The 13,874-nt window shown below is 40.0% G+C and overlaps 1 protein-coding gene across 2 annotated transcripts in view; it reads left to right on the top strand.

Annotated features, from left to right (window-relative positions):
- Window positions 1-9,266, top strand: part of anxa5b (annexin A5b) — a 47,797-nt gene extending 38,531 nt beyond the window's left edge. For both annotated transcript variants that reach the window (XM_072256099.1, XM_072256100.1), the window contains 4 exons: window positions 3,530-3,625; window positions 3,975-4,033; window positions 5,470-5,592; window positions 7,986-9,266. In XM_072256099.1, the coding sequence (XP_072112200.1) occupies window positions 3,530-3,625; window positions 3,975-4,033; window positions 5,470-5,592; window positions 7,986-8,048 (341 nt within the window). In that variant the 3' untranslated portion in view covers window positions 8,049-9,266. The remainder of the gene's footprint in view (window positions 1-3,529; window positions 3,626-3,974; window positions 4,034-5,469; window positions 5,593-7,985) is intronic.
- The last annotated feature ends 4,608 nt before the right edge of the window (window positions 9,267-13,874 follow it).

Genomic DNA, 13,874 nt, shown 5'->3' with positions numbered 1-13,874 from the left:
ACCTCTGACAGCCCTCCACACTATCCACACCATCTCCATCCTTTGTGTCATCAGCACATTTACAAACCCATCCTTCCACTTCCTCATCCAAGTCATTTATACAACATCATGAAGAGTAGGGGTCCCAAAACAGATCCCTGAGGCACACCACTGGTGATCGACCTCCCTGCACAATATGACCCGTCTACAACCACTCTTTACCTTCTGTCCTTCTGTGCGCACACCAGTTCTGGATCCACAAAGCAATGTCCCCTTGGATCCCATGCCTCCTTACTTTCTCAATAAGCCCTGCATGAGGTACCTTATCAAGTGCCTTGCTGAAATCCATATACACTACATCTACTGCTCTACCTTCATCAATGTATTTAATCACATCCTCAAAAAATTCAATCAGGCTCGTGAGGCACGACCTGCCTTTCACAAAGGCATGCTGACTATTCCTAATCATGTTATGCCTGTCCGTCTGAAAGTAACCTTTAAAACATAGTGCAAGGCAACAGTTGTTAAAGGAACTAGCTTGAAAGTTGATACACACAATGCATAAATAAGAAAATGTTTAGTTCAATTTTTGAAAAGAACAGTGCAGATTATTAATGAATTACTTTAGAATACTTGAGCTTCCTTGGATGTCATTCACCCACATCAAATGTTGTGTCAAGGTGAACTCATTTATTTGGTAACATGTCACCTGAGTAATATCAGTCAAACAGGAATGTGGTAGGGCCTAACAACAATTTCCATTTATTTGGTAACTGGAACACAGCAAGGTGCTTCATAGGAATAAATAATGATGCTTATCAATGAAGCCACATAATTGATATTGGGTCAGATGACAGAAAGCTTGGTTAAAGTGGAAGGTGTTACAGATTGCATGGAGCTGTAGAATCACAACACAGGAAATAGACCTTTCAGCTCACCATGTGCATGATGGGCAATAAATCCAAATCTATGCTGGTCCCCTTTGCCGACACCTAGTTCATAACCCGTTATGCCTAGTTGGTTCAAGTGCTTGGCCAAATGTTTTTAAATGTAGTGAGAGCACCTGTCTCTACTACTCCCTTTGGCAGTTTATCTAAATATAAATAAACATATCTAAATATGGATGAGGATTCAGCAGTAAGTAACTTGGATAATGCCAGGCAGTGTTAAGGCATTGTAAGTAGGTGTTCAAAATGACAAGATAAGAAACTAGACTTGCACTGTATGTGGGAGCTCGTTGAGTTTCAGACAGGTGTCAGGGAGGGTGATTTTCTTGATGGCAAGGGATGGACACAGAAGACTTGGTTAGTTGCTATCTCCCCTTTTGTTTAGTTTCAGGACATTTCTGCTCATGGAAAAATGACCTGACTGCTTGGAGGCAGTGAATAGGTTTAAGAGAGAGAACGTAGATAACGTTAGGAGTCATCAGGGTGCATGGAAACCAATTATTTTTTGTATGTTAAACATCAATATTCTGATGTGAAGTTAAAGTCTTGGATGGATTTTTGGACTTACTAGAGATACATGTGAAGACATGAAAAGCTACTGTTGGTGTTTTCTGGTTTTGACTGTATTGACAAAAATATAAACAACAGTTATCCTACTTAGCTGGATGATAGACAAGCAGTGTAGAAGGAGCACTGAGTGATCAACCATATAGTCATAGTCATACTTTATTGATCCCGGGGGAAATTGGTTTTCATTACAGTTGCACCATAAATAATAAATAGTAATAAAACCATAAATAGTTAAATAGTAATATGTAAGTTATCCCAGTAAATTATGAAATAAGTCCAGTTCCAGCCTATTGGCTCAGGGTGTCTGACCCTCCAAGGGAGGAGTTGTACAGTTTGATGGCCACAGGCAGGAATGACTTCCTGTGACGCTCTGTGCTGCATCTTGGTGGAATGAGTCTCTGGCTGAATGTACTCCTGTGCCCACCCAGTACATTATGTAGTGGATGGGAGACATTGTCCAAGATGGCATGCAACTTAGACAGCATCCTCTTTTCAGGCACCACCGTCAGAGAGTCCGGTTCCATCCCCACAACATCACTGGCCTTACAAAAGAGTTTGTTGATTCTGTTGGTGTCTGTTACCTTCAGCCTGCTGCCCCAGCACACAACAGCAAACAGGATAGCACTGGCCACCACAGACTCGTAGAACACAGAACTCGTAGAACTCAAAGGCTTTGTAGAGTTTGAAATGAGCAAGGAAAGTTAGATTACATTTGATATGATTACAAGTCATACTGGACTTGACTTTAGTCAGAACTGTTCAGGTTTTGAGCATGTAAGCCGGCATTGTCCTCCGATATGACAGTATCAAGTTTATTTAGTGCACAGATGCAATTTTTGTTGAATTATTATTGTTGCATTTAATAGCTGAACAAAAGCTGAGTGTGAAGTTTGAACAATGATGCCTGCATGGTTTGCACAAAGCAAGTATTTTAACCGCATGGTGTTTCAATATTTGGATCCAAAATTGCTTGCTTCAGTTACTGAATGTGGCTGGTGCAGGTAACACCAGCACTTATTTGGATTTATTTATTGCTCTCTCCTGATTGCCTCTGAGAAAGTGTGCAAAACTGTTTTTTTGACCTGTTTTTTTTTCATTGTATTGAAGATATTCTCACATTGCTGTTTGAGTAGGGTTTCCCAGAATCCGGAGCCGGTGATGAAGAAGGAACAGCGGTGTGAGGATGATGTGTGAATATGCATGTGGTAGAATTCCACTCACTTGGTGTCCTTTCCCTTGCTGGTGGAGGTCATGGGTTTCAGAGGTGTTAAATAGCTACTGTAAAATGTAAAGCAATATAAAAAAACTTGTTCAGCAAAATGATGTAAGCCCTCTTAAGCAATGATACAGGATCTGGACCTGAAGCCTTGGCCATTCCTTTGCCTCTGCAGATACTATGTGACCTGCTGAATTCCTCTAGCTGTTCGTTCTGTTTTCCCTTAGTTTCCAGCATCTGTCGTCTCTCATGTCCTGTGTCTGTCAGTCTGTAGTCTCTCGTGTTCTGTGTCTATCAGTCTGTAGTCTCTTGTGTTCCGTGTCTATCAGTCTGTAGTCTCTTGTGTTCCGTGTCTATCAGTCTGTACTGCTGGAATGTTTTTATAAGAACTGTTTTGGTCCTTGATGTGACTTGTGCCTGGTAAAAATTGTTTGCGAGTTCCTGGGCTGAATTTTACCTCAGACGATCAGTTGCTAAGAAAGTTTCTTGTGTGCTAAGTTAAATTTAAGGTGTCATTCTCATAAAAGAATTAGTCAGAAAGTAACCTTGAATTTGTTCAATTTGATTGCATTTCTTTTACAGAAAAAATGTATATTTCTAGCTCTTTGCAAAGGCTGTAGTGTAGAAATGAATCTGGATTGTAGAGTAATATTGCTTGGATCAATAGAGTTTCTAGTAAAATGAAATGCACAATAATTTAATTTTACCAGTTGTATTAAATAAAAATCATTGTGAAGTTTCACATTTTAAGTATCTACATGTGCTCTCTTACTCATTGTTGGTAATTATATTTCTTTTTATATGTGGTCACTTTCAGTTTTTAAAGAGTATATGAAAATCTCAGGATACCAAATAGAAGAAAGCATTGCTTCTGAGACATCGGGAAATCTAAGGAGTGCCTTGCTAGCAGTTGGTAAGAAGCAAGAGCTGATGTTCTCATGCTGTAGTCCAAAATTTTAAACTCAAAACCAGGCCATTCAACTCCATTGATTCTGAAATACAGAACGCTTTCCAGCATTCTTAAATCAATATACATTTCTATTCCTCTTGTGCCTCCCTATCTCCATTTTAATTCTTGTTTCACCATAAATGAATCGACACTTCATCTAATTGCCAATAGGATCAGAAGGCCATTGTTGATAATCGCTCTAATTGATTAATTCCCTCTGTACACAGTAAGTGTAAGGTTTTAAATGAGTTAACTTTTTTTGAACAACAAAATTAATAATCTGTACATAATTTATCTTTGTGTTCTATTTCAGTGAAGTGTATAAGAAGTGTTCCTGGATATTTTGCTGAAACACTTTATAATGCCATGAAGGTCTGTTGAATTAGATTAATTATTATAACCAGTTATTTTCTCAATATAAAAATGACAATGTATATACCCAGTTCTTTGTGCTAAGTGTAAACCACAAGAAAAGTTACTTCGGAGGGGAATATAATAAAATAACATTATCAAGAAAACAGTTTACAAAGTTTATTGGTATCCAGTTCTTGATATTGGTATCTTTATCTTTTGAATATACCAAAACAGGGCAAAGCAAAAGCTGTATTTGAAGTTAATGTGTAGTTAATAAAAAGAATAGTGATAACTAAAATGGGTTTCAAGGAAGAAACTGTTGATCTAAATTCCAGGATTATTTTTTAATTAATATACTTTCTAAAATTCACTCTATATTGTAGTACATCTTGGTAATCTTACTCCTGCTTACACCACTGATACTCTCTGCTGGAGGAAGAGAGACTTGCTCTAGTCATTAAAGATTTAAAGATCAGCTTTAATGTTGCATGTACATTGAAACATGGAAACATGCAGTGAAATGTGGAGTTTGTGTCAATGACCAACACATTCGGAGGATGTGCTGGGGGCAGCCTGCACCCTGAGGGTACACATGAGGTCATGAGGACTGTGCTCCTCGGAGGTTTCTATTGATCCAAATTGCTATATGGGTTGAAGCTGTGGGACAGGGATAAGATGAGCAATCCCTTGGGTTCCTTCAGGAGCGCACGAGGAACCAAGTACTCATCTCTGCCTCTCTTCCTGAGGAAAAGTGTATTCAGTAGCAAGGTTTTTGGTGTCAGTGAATTAGAGATAATTTATGTCCTGTGTGTTGTCTGAATCTACGTGTCTGTGATGCTGCTGTAAGAAAAATTTTCATTGTATCAGTATCTCAACTGCAGTTGTGCATGTGACAATAATCTCAGCATGCCTTGTGATCAGTTATTTGTAAGCTGTGCATACACTGTTTTCCTGCAGAGGGCAGTGTTACCTTGCTGTTTCTAATCTCAAGGTAGTGACAACTGATCTGCTGATGTTGTCCTAGATCACTGTGCATTGTAGTCTTAAGGATGCCATTGATGCTGTTTTGATGAAGTGGAACTCAAATGAATGTGGATTAGTAATGTTTGCAAACTATCTGAAAATTCAGGTAGTGATATATTAGATCTATGATTTTCTTTTTTTTGGGTTCCCTTGAGAATTCTGAACTTCACATGTTATCACCCCTGGAATGTCCAACCTGTTTCGAACATGAGAGGGGATCTCTTCTGTTCAATAGCCACATGACTCCATTATTCTCAGGCAGTCTTTGTTGCCCTCCATACTTTAGCAGCTTTCTTAATTACTTAAAAGCCTTGTCTTAATTGGTTAATTTGATCTATAGAAACAATTTATTTGGTAAATCATTATCATATTGTCAGACCTGAGATTGTTGAAGTAACTAAATATTCTTGCATGTTTCCTTGTTTAACTAGGGGAGTGGCACGGATGATGATACACTTATCAGGGTTATGATTTCAAGGAGTGAAGTTGACTTGTTGGATATTCGTAAGGTATTTTATGAAAACTATGGGCGATCACTCCACAGTATGATCAAGGTATGACCATAGAACAAAATATGCTATCTGGCAATAAAGAAAATAAACCAGTCGGTGATGCGTCTGTAAATAAATAAGGTAGAGAAGTGCAAATATGTTTTAAAAAATGACAGGTAAGAAATTATATAGAAGATCTTAAGGATAATTTTTTTGTACATTAGAGTGGTTGTTATCTGGGATATGCTGGCAGAGGAGGTGCTGGAATTGAATGCAATTACTACTTTTGAGGCATTAAGACAGGTAAAGGATATGGCCCTAATGTAGGCAAATGGGACTGGTGTACATAAATAAAGAAATCAGTGTAGATGGGCGTGGTGTTGAAAGCAGAATTGTCAGGTAGTGGCTTATTTAAAACAAAATGACAGTTTAACGATGTCTGAATGAAGGTGCATCCCGAAGAACAATGGATTAGTTACATCATTATCAAAAACTGGAGGACAGGAGAGAGGGGTGATTCACTCTTCTATATGGGATACTATGGAAGTTGAAACAGTTTTCCTGCATAATTACAGTACTTGATTTGAATGTGAAATACACTAGGACACTCTGAAGGGAAAAATATTAAATTGGACATTATCAGTAGAACAGCCAGCTTGAATTGACTTGTACATCAATTGGAATGCCGTGATCCCTAAGGTAGTCCTCTGTTCAGTTCAGTGATGACTGGCCTTTTCTGCTGGTGCTAAACTGTATTGGTCTCTGCCTACCGTTTGGATTCGTCGGTTGTGTGGAGAAGGGAGCCTGCTGTAGGGACAACAGCTGGCTTTCCATATCGAACTGCCCTGGCTTGCATATGACAGCTAGGATACAACATGCTGAGTTGACTCTGACCAATGGAGGGCCTCACATAGGTGATCAGATTTGGAAACAAGATAAATTTTACATAATCCACGATGAGATTAGAAAGATGGAGCTGGATCTTCCCACGACTGCTGAGCTGGCCATGTTTGCTAGTCGTGCCATTATTTAGTCCGGATATGATACAATTCTGGGAGCAACCTCCCGACACAGGTTATTGGTGCAGTCCTTCACAATACGGGGCCTTTTTTCGGCTGTAAGTGGCTGACACCATCCCTGCAACTGGAGATGGTAATTGGGAGCCCTGGCAAGACATTTCCTAATGTGGTTGTGCCCCCTGCCTTTCTGTCATATAGGTACAGCAAATCATGCTGATACCATCTTGATTACTGGTACTGGGGCCATACACTGACATGTGAGTTGATATATATAATGGCTTTTCAAACATCCAATTGATGATGGCTATAAGTACCAGTGGTAACTGCCAGTGCACCTTCGGAAAATCTGGCCCAATAACATGAATGGACTCACATCAGCAGTTGTATTTCAGAATTGGCATGTTGGGAGATTTATTTCTTTGACCTAATGTGTCAGGTTCTCTGTTAGGTTTAACATTTATTGTGAGCTCCTTGAATGGAGGCAGAGTAGCAATCGTAGTTTTCATGCTAGATCTTTGAACACTATATGTATTGCATTTCAATGTCTCCACCTATTAAAAGGCAAATTGCAATGTGAAAGTAAGCTAATTGGTACATACTACTGGGCATCTTAGTTGAGGAAAAGTGTGAAACAAGTTTTTTTCCCCTCATTGCTGACTGCAGGTTGTGGGTAAATGATGCTACAGTGGATAAATAGAACAATTTTGCGTGTGAAGTTATGTAATAACTTTATTAAAGTTATGAGAGAGGAGGTGGCAGATGTACAAAGAACAAATGAGGTATTACAGTGCAAAAAGACCTGAAGATTGGATTAAAAAGCAAAATAAATTTTTCATCCATGTGTCTGTAATAATTTGCAGGAAGCCATTGGTGTAAAAATTTAAGGATATCCAAAATAAACTTTTGTCTGATTTGGAAAAACTAGATGAATGAGTCCATTCTGTTTGTCCAAGGTCCGTTGTTTTACAACAGTGGGAGGAGAATAGTCATAGTCATACTTTTAAGTCATAGAATTGTTGAATGTCTCTGGCAACTTCTCCACTTAACAAAGAAAATGATGTACTTAGACTTTTTTTCCGCCGACCGAGCTGGCTACTAATCTATTGTAGTATGTATTGATCACAAACATAGCTAACTAAGTTGACCATTGACTATTTGCTCAGATTATAGGCAACCCTAAGCTGTTCTATGATGTTTACCAGACACCTTGCCAACTGTTCTTGTATCTTTACAATTACTTCTCTGGATCTGCAGTGCCATGGTACTCCATTTTATAGGATGATATGTAGCTGCCTTTTGTAATGGTCTAGTCTAACAAAGACTATTTTTGATTATTGTCAGAGGAGAATTTCTCCTCAACCCAGACAATGGATTCATTTCTGAACATAGCATCTCAGTTTACGTGGATAATGATTAATAATTCCTTTTCTTTTGTAGAGTGACACTTCAGGTGATTACAGAAATGTCCTCCTAAGCATCTGCGGTGGTGAAGATAATTAAAGCTCCTTCTGAAGTAATAAGTTCCATAGACAGTATTGAAGCTTTGTCCTGTTAATTGCTTGTCCAAGTACCATTGTAATACAAGTACTTCAGTGAATTACAGCTTGCAAAGCATGTTCAAATTTATCTGCTTTCGGAGTTCCTGAAAATATTTATCAGATTTTTGCAGCATTGTTTATTGCAAATAGGTTTAAGCTGAATCCAATAACTAATATGGAAAAAAGCATTGTATCTTTTGTTATCGTATTTCTGTGAAATAAAATGGGTAACTAAAAGCTTGCTCCAGATACCATTTAAGACAACTGAGTTACGAAATGAAGTGGGGACCTGCTACGTGTTACTAGAACAGTGAATCCAAATCCCAATCATTACTTAAAAACAAAATTGAGGATGGTGGCAATAAACATTAATTTGTATTAATCTGCTTTATTATTGTTATTTTATGGAAGGAAATTTGTCATCTTTATCTGATTGGGCTGTGTTAACTCTTACCTGATCCAGCAGTGGCCAAGCAAGCCCTTTCAGCTCTGGAGGAAATTGGAGTTATTCGGCCTTGTCTCCAATGCCCAAATCCAATTTATAAATAAGTAATTAAAGTTATTTTTCACAGCACTCTGTAGGAAGGTGGGGACTTCATTACACGTGTCAGGTTATGGAGCCTAATTAATATTCATTTTTGAGAGTTCTTTTCTATACCAGCAATGGACCAAGGCACATTTTGTGTGTGTTGCTCTGAATTTCCAGCTCTGCAGAAACTCTTGTGATCATGACTTATTTTGTTATTTGGCTTTAAAAAAAAATGTTGGAATCATTTGCATCTGGAGGGCTATTGGATAGTATTTCTGTTTGGAGTTGGTATGAGGATCACTGCATAAGTGGGTGGTTCGATCATTGAGGGAAATTGTTCTGTGTATGTGAAATCATTGATAATAGCAGTCTTCATAATTGGCAGTGTTCATGGAACCCTTTGTTAGTTTCTCTGGAAGCATTTCAAAGCTTTAATAATACAAATACTGCATTGTTACAATTATTGTTTAAGAGATTAATATGTAAAAAGGGTTCTCTTAATCCTTATTACAGATTATCCTTCAAATTAAAAGATTAGCTTTTAATTATGCAGCACTTATGCAGCTGGATCAAGCTATTGCCACAAAACTTGTGTCTACTCATTGCTATTGATGTATAATGTAAATCTTACTAATAAATCGTTAGAAAATGTGGAAGTGCCTTCATTATATAGATTTAATTTCTCTGTCAAATAATTATTACCTGTTTGAACACTGAAAGGAGGATCTAGGCCCTTGTGAATGTCTATGACTTTAATATCTTGGCAAAAGAGTGACTGAGGTTTTGGACTTGTTGGAGATGTTATTTTACATAAATAAGCCTCCTAAGCATAATCTCCGGAAGTGCTACTATAAGAGAAATGTCTCAGACCCAGCATCTGCAATCTCCTGTCTCTAAAGTATTTAGGACATCCTTCATCTGGAGCATTGAAGGAGGTCATTGACCAAAATGAACTATTTGGGCTAAAGCCACTACCAGTTCTTGGTCTGTAATCTATAGTTTCTGCTGCTTAAAGTGAACATTTATGCTCCTTTTAAATGTGGTTTCTGCTTCTGCCATCCCAGGTGGAGAGCTCCTGACCCTGAATGTGAACATAGAACATTTTGTCACAAGAACAGGCCCTTCAGCCCACAGTGTTGTGCTGAACCAAATAAATTAGTTATCAACACACATCAAAGTTGCTGGTGAACGCAGTAGGCCAGGCAGCATCTATTGGAAGAGGTACAGTCGACGTTTCAGGCCGAGATCCTTCGTCAGGACTAACTGAAGGAAGAGCTAGTAAGAGATTTGAAAGTGGAAGGGGAAGGGGGAGATCCAAAATGATAGGAGAAGACAGGAGGGGGAGGGATGGAGCCAAGAGCTGGACAGGTGATTGGCAAAAGGGATATGAGAGGATCATGGGACAGGAGGCCCAGGGAGAAAGAAAAGGGGGAAGGGGGGAAAAAGCCCAGAGGATGGGCAAGGGGTATAGTGAGAGGGACAGAGGGAGAAAAAGGAGAAAGCGAGAAAGAATGTGTGTATATAAATAAATAACAGATGGGGTAAGAGGGGGAGGTGGGGCATTAGCGGAAGTTAGAGAAGTCAATGTTCATGCCATCAGGTTGGAGGCTACCCAGACGCAATATAAGGTGTTCCTCCAACCTGAGTGTGGCTTCATCTTTACAGTAGAGGAGGCCGTGGACAGACATATCAGAATGGGGAATGGGATGTGGAATTAAAACACATTTTAATTTCACATCCCATTAACGTCGACGGTACCTCTTCCTAGAGATGCTGCCTGGTCTGCTGCGTTCACCAGCAACTTTGTGTGTGTGTGTGTGTGTGTGTTGCTTGAATTTCCAGCATCAGCAGAATTCCTTGTGTTCGTGTTTTTAAATTAGTTATCAAATGGTCAACTAAACCAATCCCCTCTGCCTACACAATGTCCATTTCCTCACCTTCATGTATCTATCTAAGTGTCTTTTAAAATTCTCTAATGTATCTGCCTCTACCACCCCACCTCGGGCAGTGCATTCCAGGCACCGGCCATTCTCTGTGTCGCTCCCTCGCACCTCCTTTGAAATGATCCCCTCTCACCTTCTGGTTTTTAGACATTTCAACCATGGGAAAATGATACTCTCTTTTCTCTGTAAGCCTCTCAATCTCGTAAACCTCTATCGGACCTCCTCGCAGCCCACCGCTCCAGAGAAAGCAACTCAAGTTTGTCCAACCTCTCATGACAGCACATGCCCTCTAATCCAGGCAGCATCCTGGCAAACCTCTTCTGCTCCCTCCCCAAAGCCTCAACATTCTCCCTGTAAAAGGCAATCAGATTGGATTTTTCTCAGTCCTGTAGTTTCTCAGACGTCACCCCTGCATCACAATGCCCAAGTTGGAGGTGAGAAACCCTCGCATGCATCATCTGCATGCATGCATTTCAGTGGCAAGCGTTTCTGGGAATAATGCGGAAGGTGCAGGATCAGTTCATTCCAAAGAGGAAGAAAGGTTCTAAGGGGAGTAAGGGGTGACTGTGGATGACAAGGGAAGCAAAGGACAGTATAAAAATAAAAGAGAGGAAGTATAACATAGCAAGGATGAGCAGGAAGCCAGAGGATTGAGAGACTTTTAAGGAGCAACAGAAGATAACTAAAAAGGCAATACGGGGGGCAAAGATGAGGTACGAAGGTAAGCTAGCCAAGAATATAAAGGAGGATAGTAAAAGCTTCTTTAGGTATGGGAAAAGGAAAAAATTAGTTAAGACCAAAGTTGGGTCCTTGAAGACAGAAGCGGGTGAAATTATTATGGGGAGCAAGGAAATAGCAGACGAGCTGAACAGGTACTTTGGATCTGTCTTCACTAGGGAAGACACAAACAATCTCCCAGATATAATAGAGGACCTAGAGTAACAGAGGAACTGAAGGAAATTCACATTAGGCAGAAAATGGTGTTGGGTAAACTGAGGGGACTGAAGGCTGATAAATCCTCAGGGCCTGATGGTCTGCATCCCAGGGTGCTTAAGGAGGTGGCTCTAGAAATTGTGGATGCATTGGTAATCATTTTCCAATGATCTATAGATTCAGGATCAGTTCCTGGGGATTGGAGGGCAACTAATGTTATCCCACTTTTTAAGAAAGGAGGGAGAGAGAAAACAGGCAATTATAGACCAGTTAGTCTGACATCAGTGGTGGAGAAGATGCTGGAGTCAATTATAAAAGATGAAATAGCAGCATATTTGGATAGCAGTAGCAGCATAGGTCTGAGTCAGCATGGATTTACGAAGGGGAAATCATGCTTGACTAATTTTCTGGAATTTTTTGAGGATGTAACTATGAAAATGGACATGGGAAAGCCAGTGGATGTAGTATACCTGGACTTTCAGAAAGCCTTTGATAAGGTCCCACAAAGGAGGTTAGTGGGCAAAATTAGAGCACATGGTATGGTGGGTAGGGTACAGACATGGATAGAAAATTGGTTGGCAGACAGGAAACAAAGAGTAGAGATTAACGGGTCCTTTTCAGAATGGCAGGCAGTGACTAGTGGGGTACCGCAAGGCTCGGTGCTGGGACCACAGCTATTTACAATATACATTAATGATTTAGATGAAGGGATTAAAAGTAACATTAGCAAATTTGCAGATGACACAAAGCTGGGTGACAGTGTGAAATGTGAGGAGGATGTTATGAGAATGCAGGGTGACTTGAACAGGTTGGGTGAGTGGGCAGATGCATAGCAGATGCAGTTTAACGAGGATAAGTGTGAGGTTATCCACTTTGGTGTCGAGACCAAGAAGGCAGATTACTATCTGGATGGTGTCAAGTTAGGAAAGGGGGAAGTACAATGAGATCTGGGTGTCCTTGTTCATCAGTCACTGAAAGTAAGCATACAGGTACAGCAGGCAGTGAAGAAAGCTAATGGCATGTTGGCCTTCATAACAAGGGGAGTTGAGTATAGGAGCAAAGAGATCCTTTTCCCTTTTGCTACTGAGGGAGTGCAGCGTAGGTTCACTGGGTTAATTCCAGGGATGGCAGGAATGTCATATGTTGAAAGATTGGAACGACTGGGCTTTTATACACTGGAATTTAGAAGGATGAGAGGGGATCTGATTGAAACATATAAGATTATTAAGGGATTGGGCACGCTAGAGGCAGGAAACATGTTCCCGATGTTGGGGGAGTCCAGAACCAGAGGCCACAGTTTAAGAATAAGGGGTAGACCATTTAGAATGGAGTTGAGGAAAAACTTTTTCACACAGAGGGTTGTGGATCTGTGGAATGCTCTGCCTCAGAAGGCAGTGGAGGCCAATTCTTTGGATTCTTTCAAGAAAGAGTTAGATAAAGATAGCGGAGTCAAGGGATATGGGGAGAAGGCAGGAACAGGGTACTGATTGTGGATGATCAGCCATGATCACAGTGAATGGTGGTGCTGGCTCGAAGGGCTGAGTGGCCTACTCCTGCACCTATTGTCTATTGTCTATCTCACTCTGCCACTGGGAGCTGGTGTGCAAGCAGGGAGTCAGGTGCAATTTGTCTCTAACAGCAGCTAAGCCTCACTTAAGCTGGACAACCCCATTCAGCTCAATAGGATTTCTGACTGTGAGTTAAAATCTGGGTGCAATAAGTGATCTGTTTATTACATTTTGCCTCATTGCAATGATGGCAATTTACTCCTAGACTTTTTAAGATGTTTTAAGTGACATTTTTATTATTGCCAGTGGGTTTTTTGGTTTTTTTACTTAAATCTGAACTGTTATCAGAGACATTTAATCCATTTAAAAATGGTGTTGTGGACGGTATTGGGCCTTTGGATCCTGGGGACTGATTTGGTACTGCAGAGTGGCTAGTGGTAGGTGTGTGCATCTGCGGGAAAGGAACAGGGTGGCTGGTGGTCTAGCTGAAGCATGATTGTAAATAGTGACTCACTGTTTTCTGTAACTAAGATCGCGCGGTTGGACTGACCGTTATGCTGATTAAACGGATGAATCAGAAGGTTGCCAGGAGACATGCCAGCTCTCCAAAATCTACACAGTAATGGTCTGAGAATGAGTGTCCTCCCCTCTGCCTTCAGATTTCTGTGAACAATACCTCATTATTCCTTTTTTGTTTGCACTATATTTATTCCATAATTTATAGCAATTTTATTTCTTTGACTGTACTGCTGCCACAAAACAGCACATTTCAGGTCATGTAAGACAGTGATAATAAACCCGATTCTGTCTTGAAGAACATATTTAAATCATATATTTAGCAATCCAGTTTCAACCCGATTAATGAGATTTACAGC

This window comes from Mobula birostris, chromosome 4 (genome assembly GCF_030028105.1).
Source record: "Mobula birostris isolate sMobBir1 chromosome 4, sMobBir1.hap1, whole genome shotgun sequence".
Lineage (NCBI taxonomy): Eukaryota > Metazoa > Chordata > Chondrichthyes > Myliobatiformes > Myliobatidae > Mobula > Mobula birostris.
This window is presented reverse-complemented; position numbering and strand designations above follow the sequence as displayed.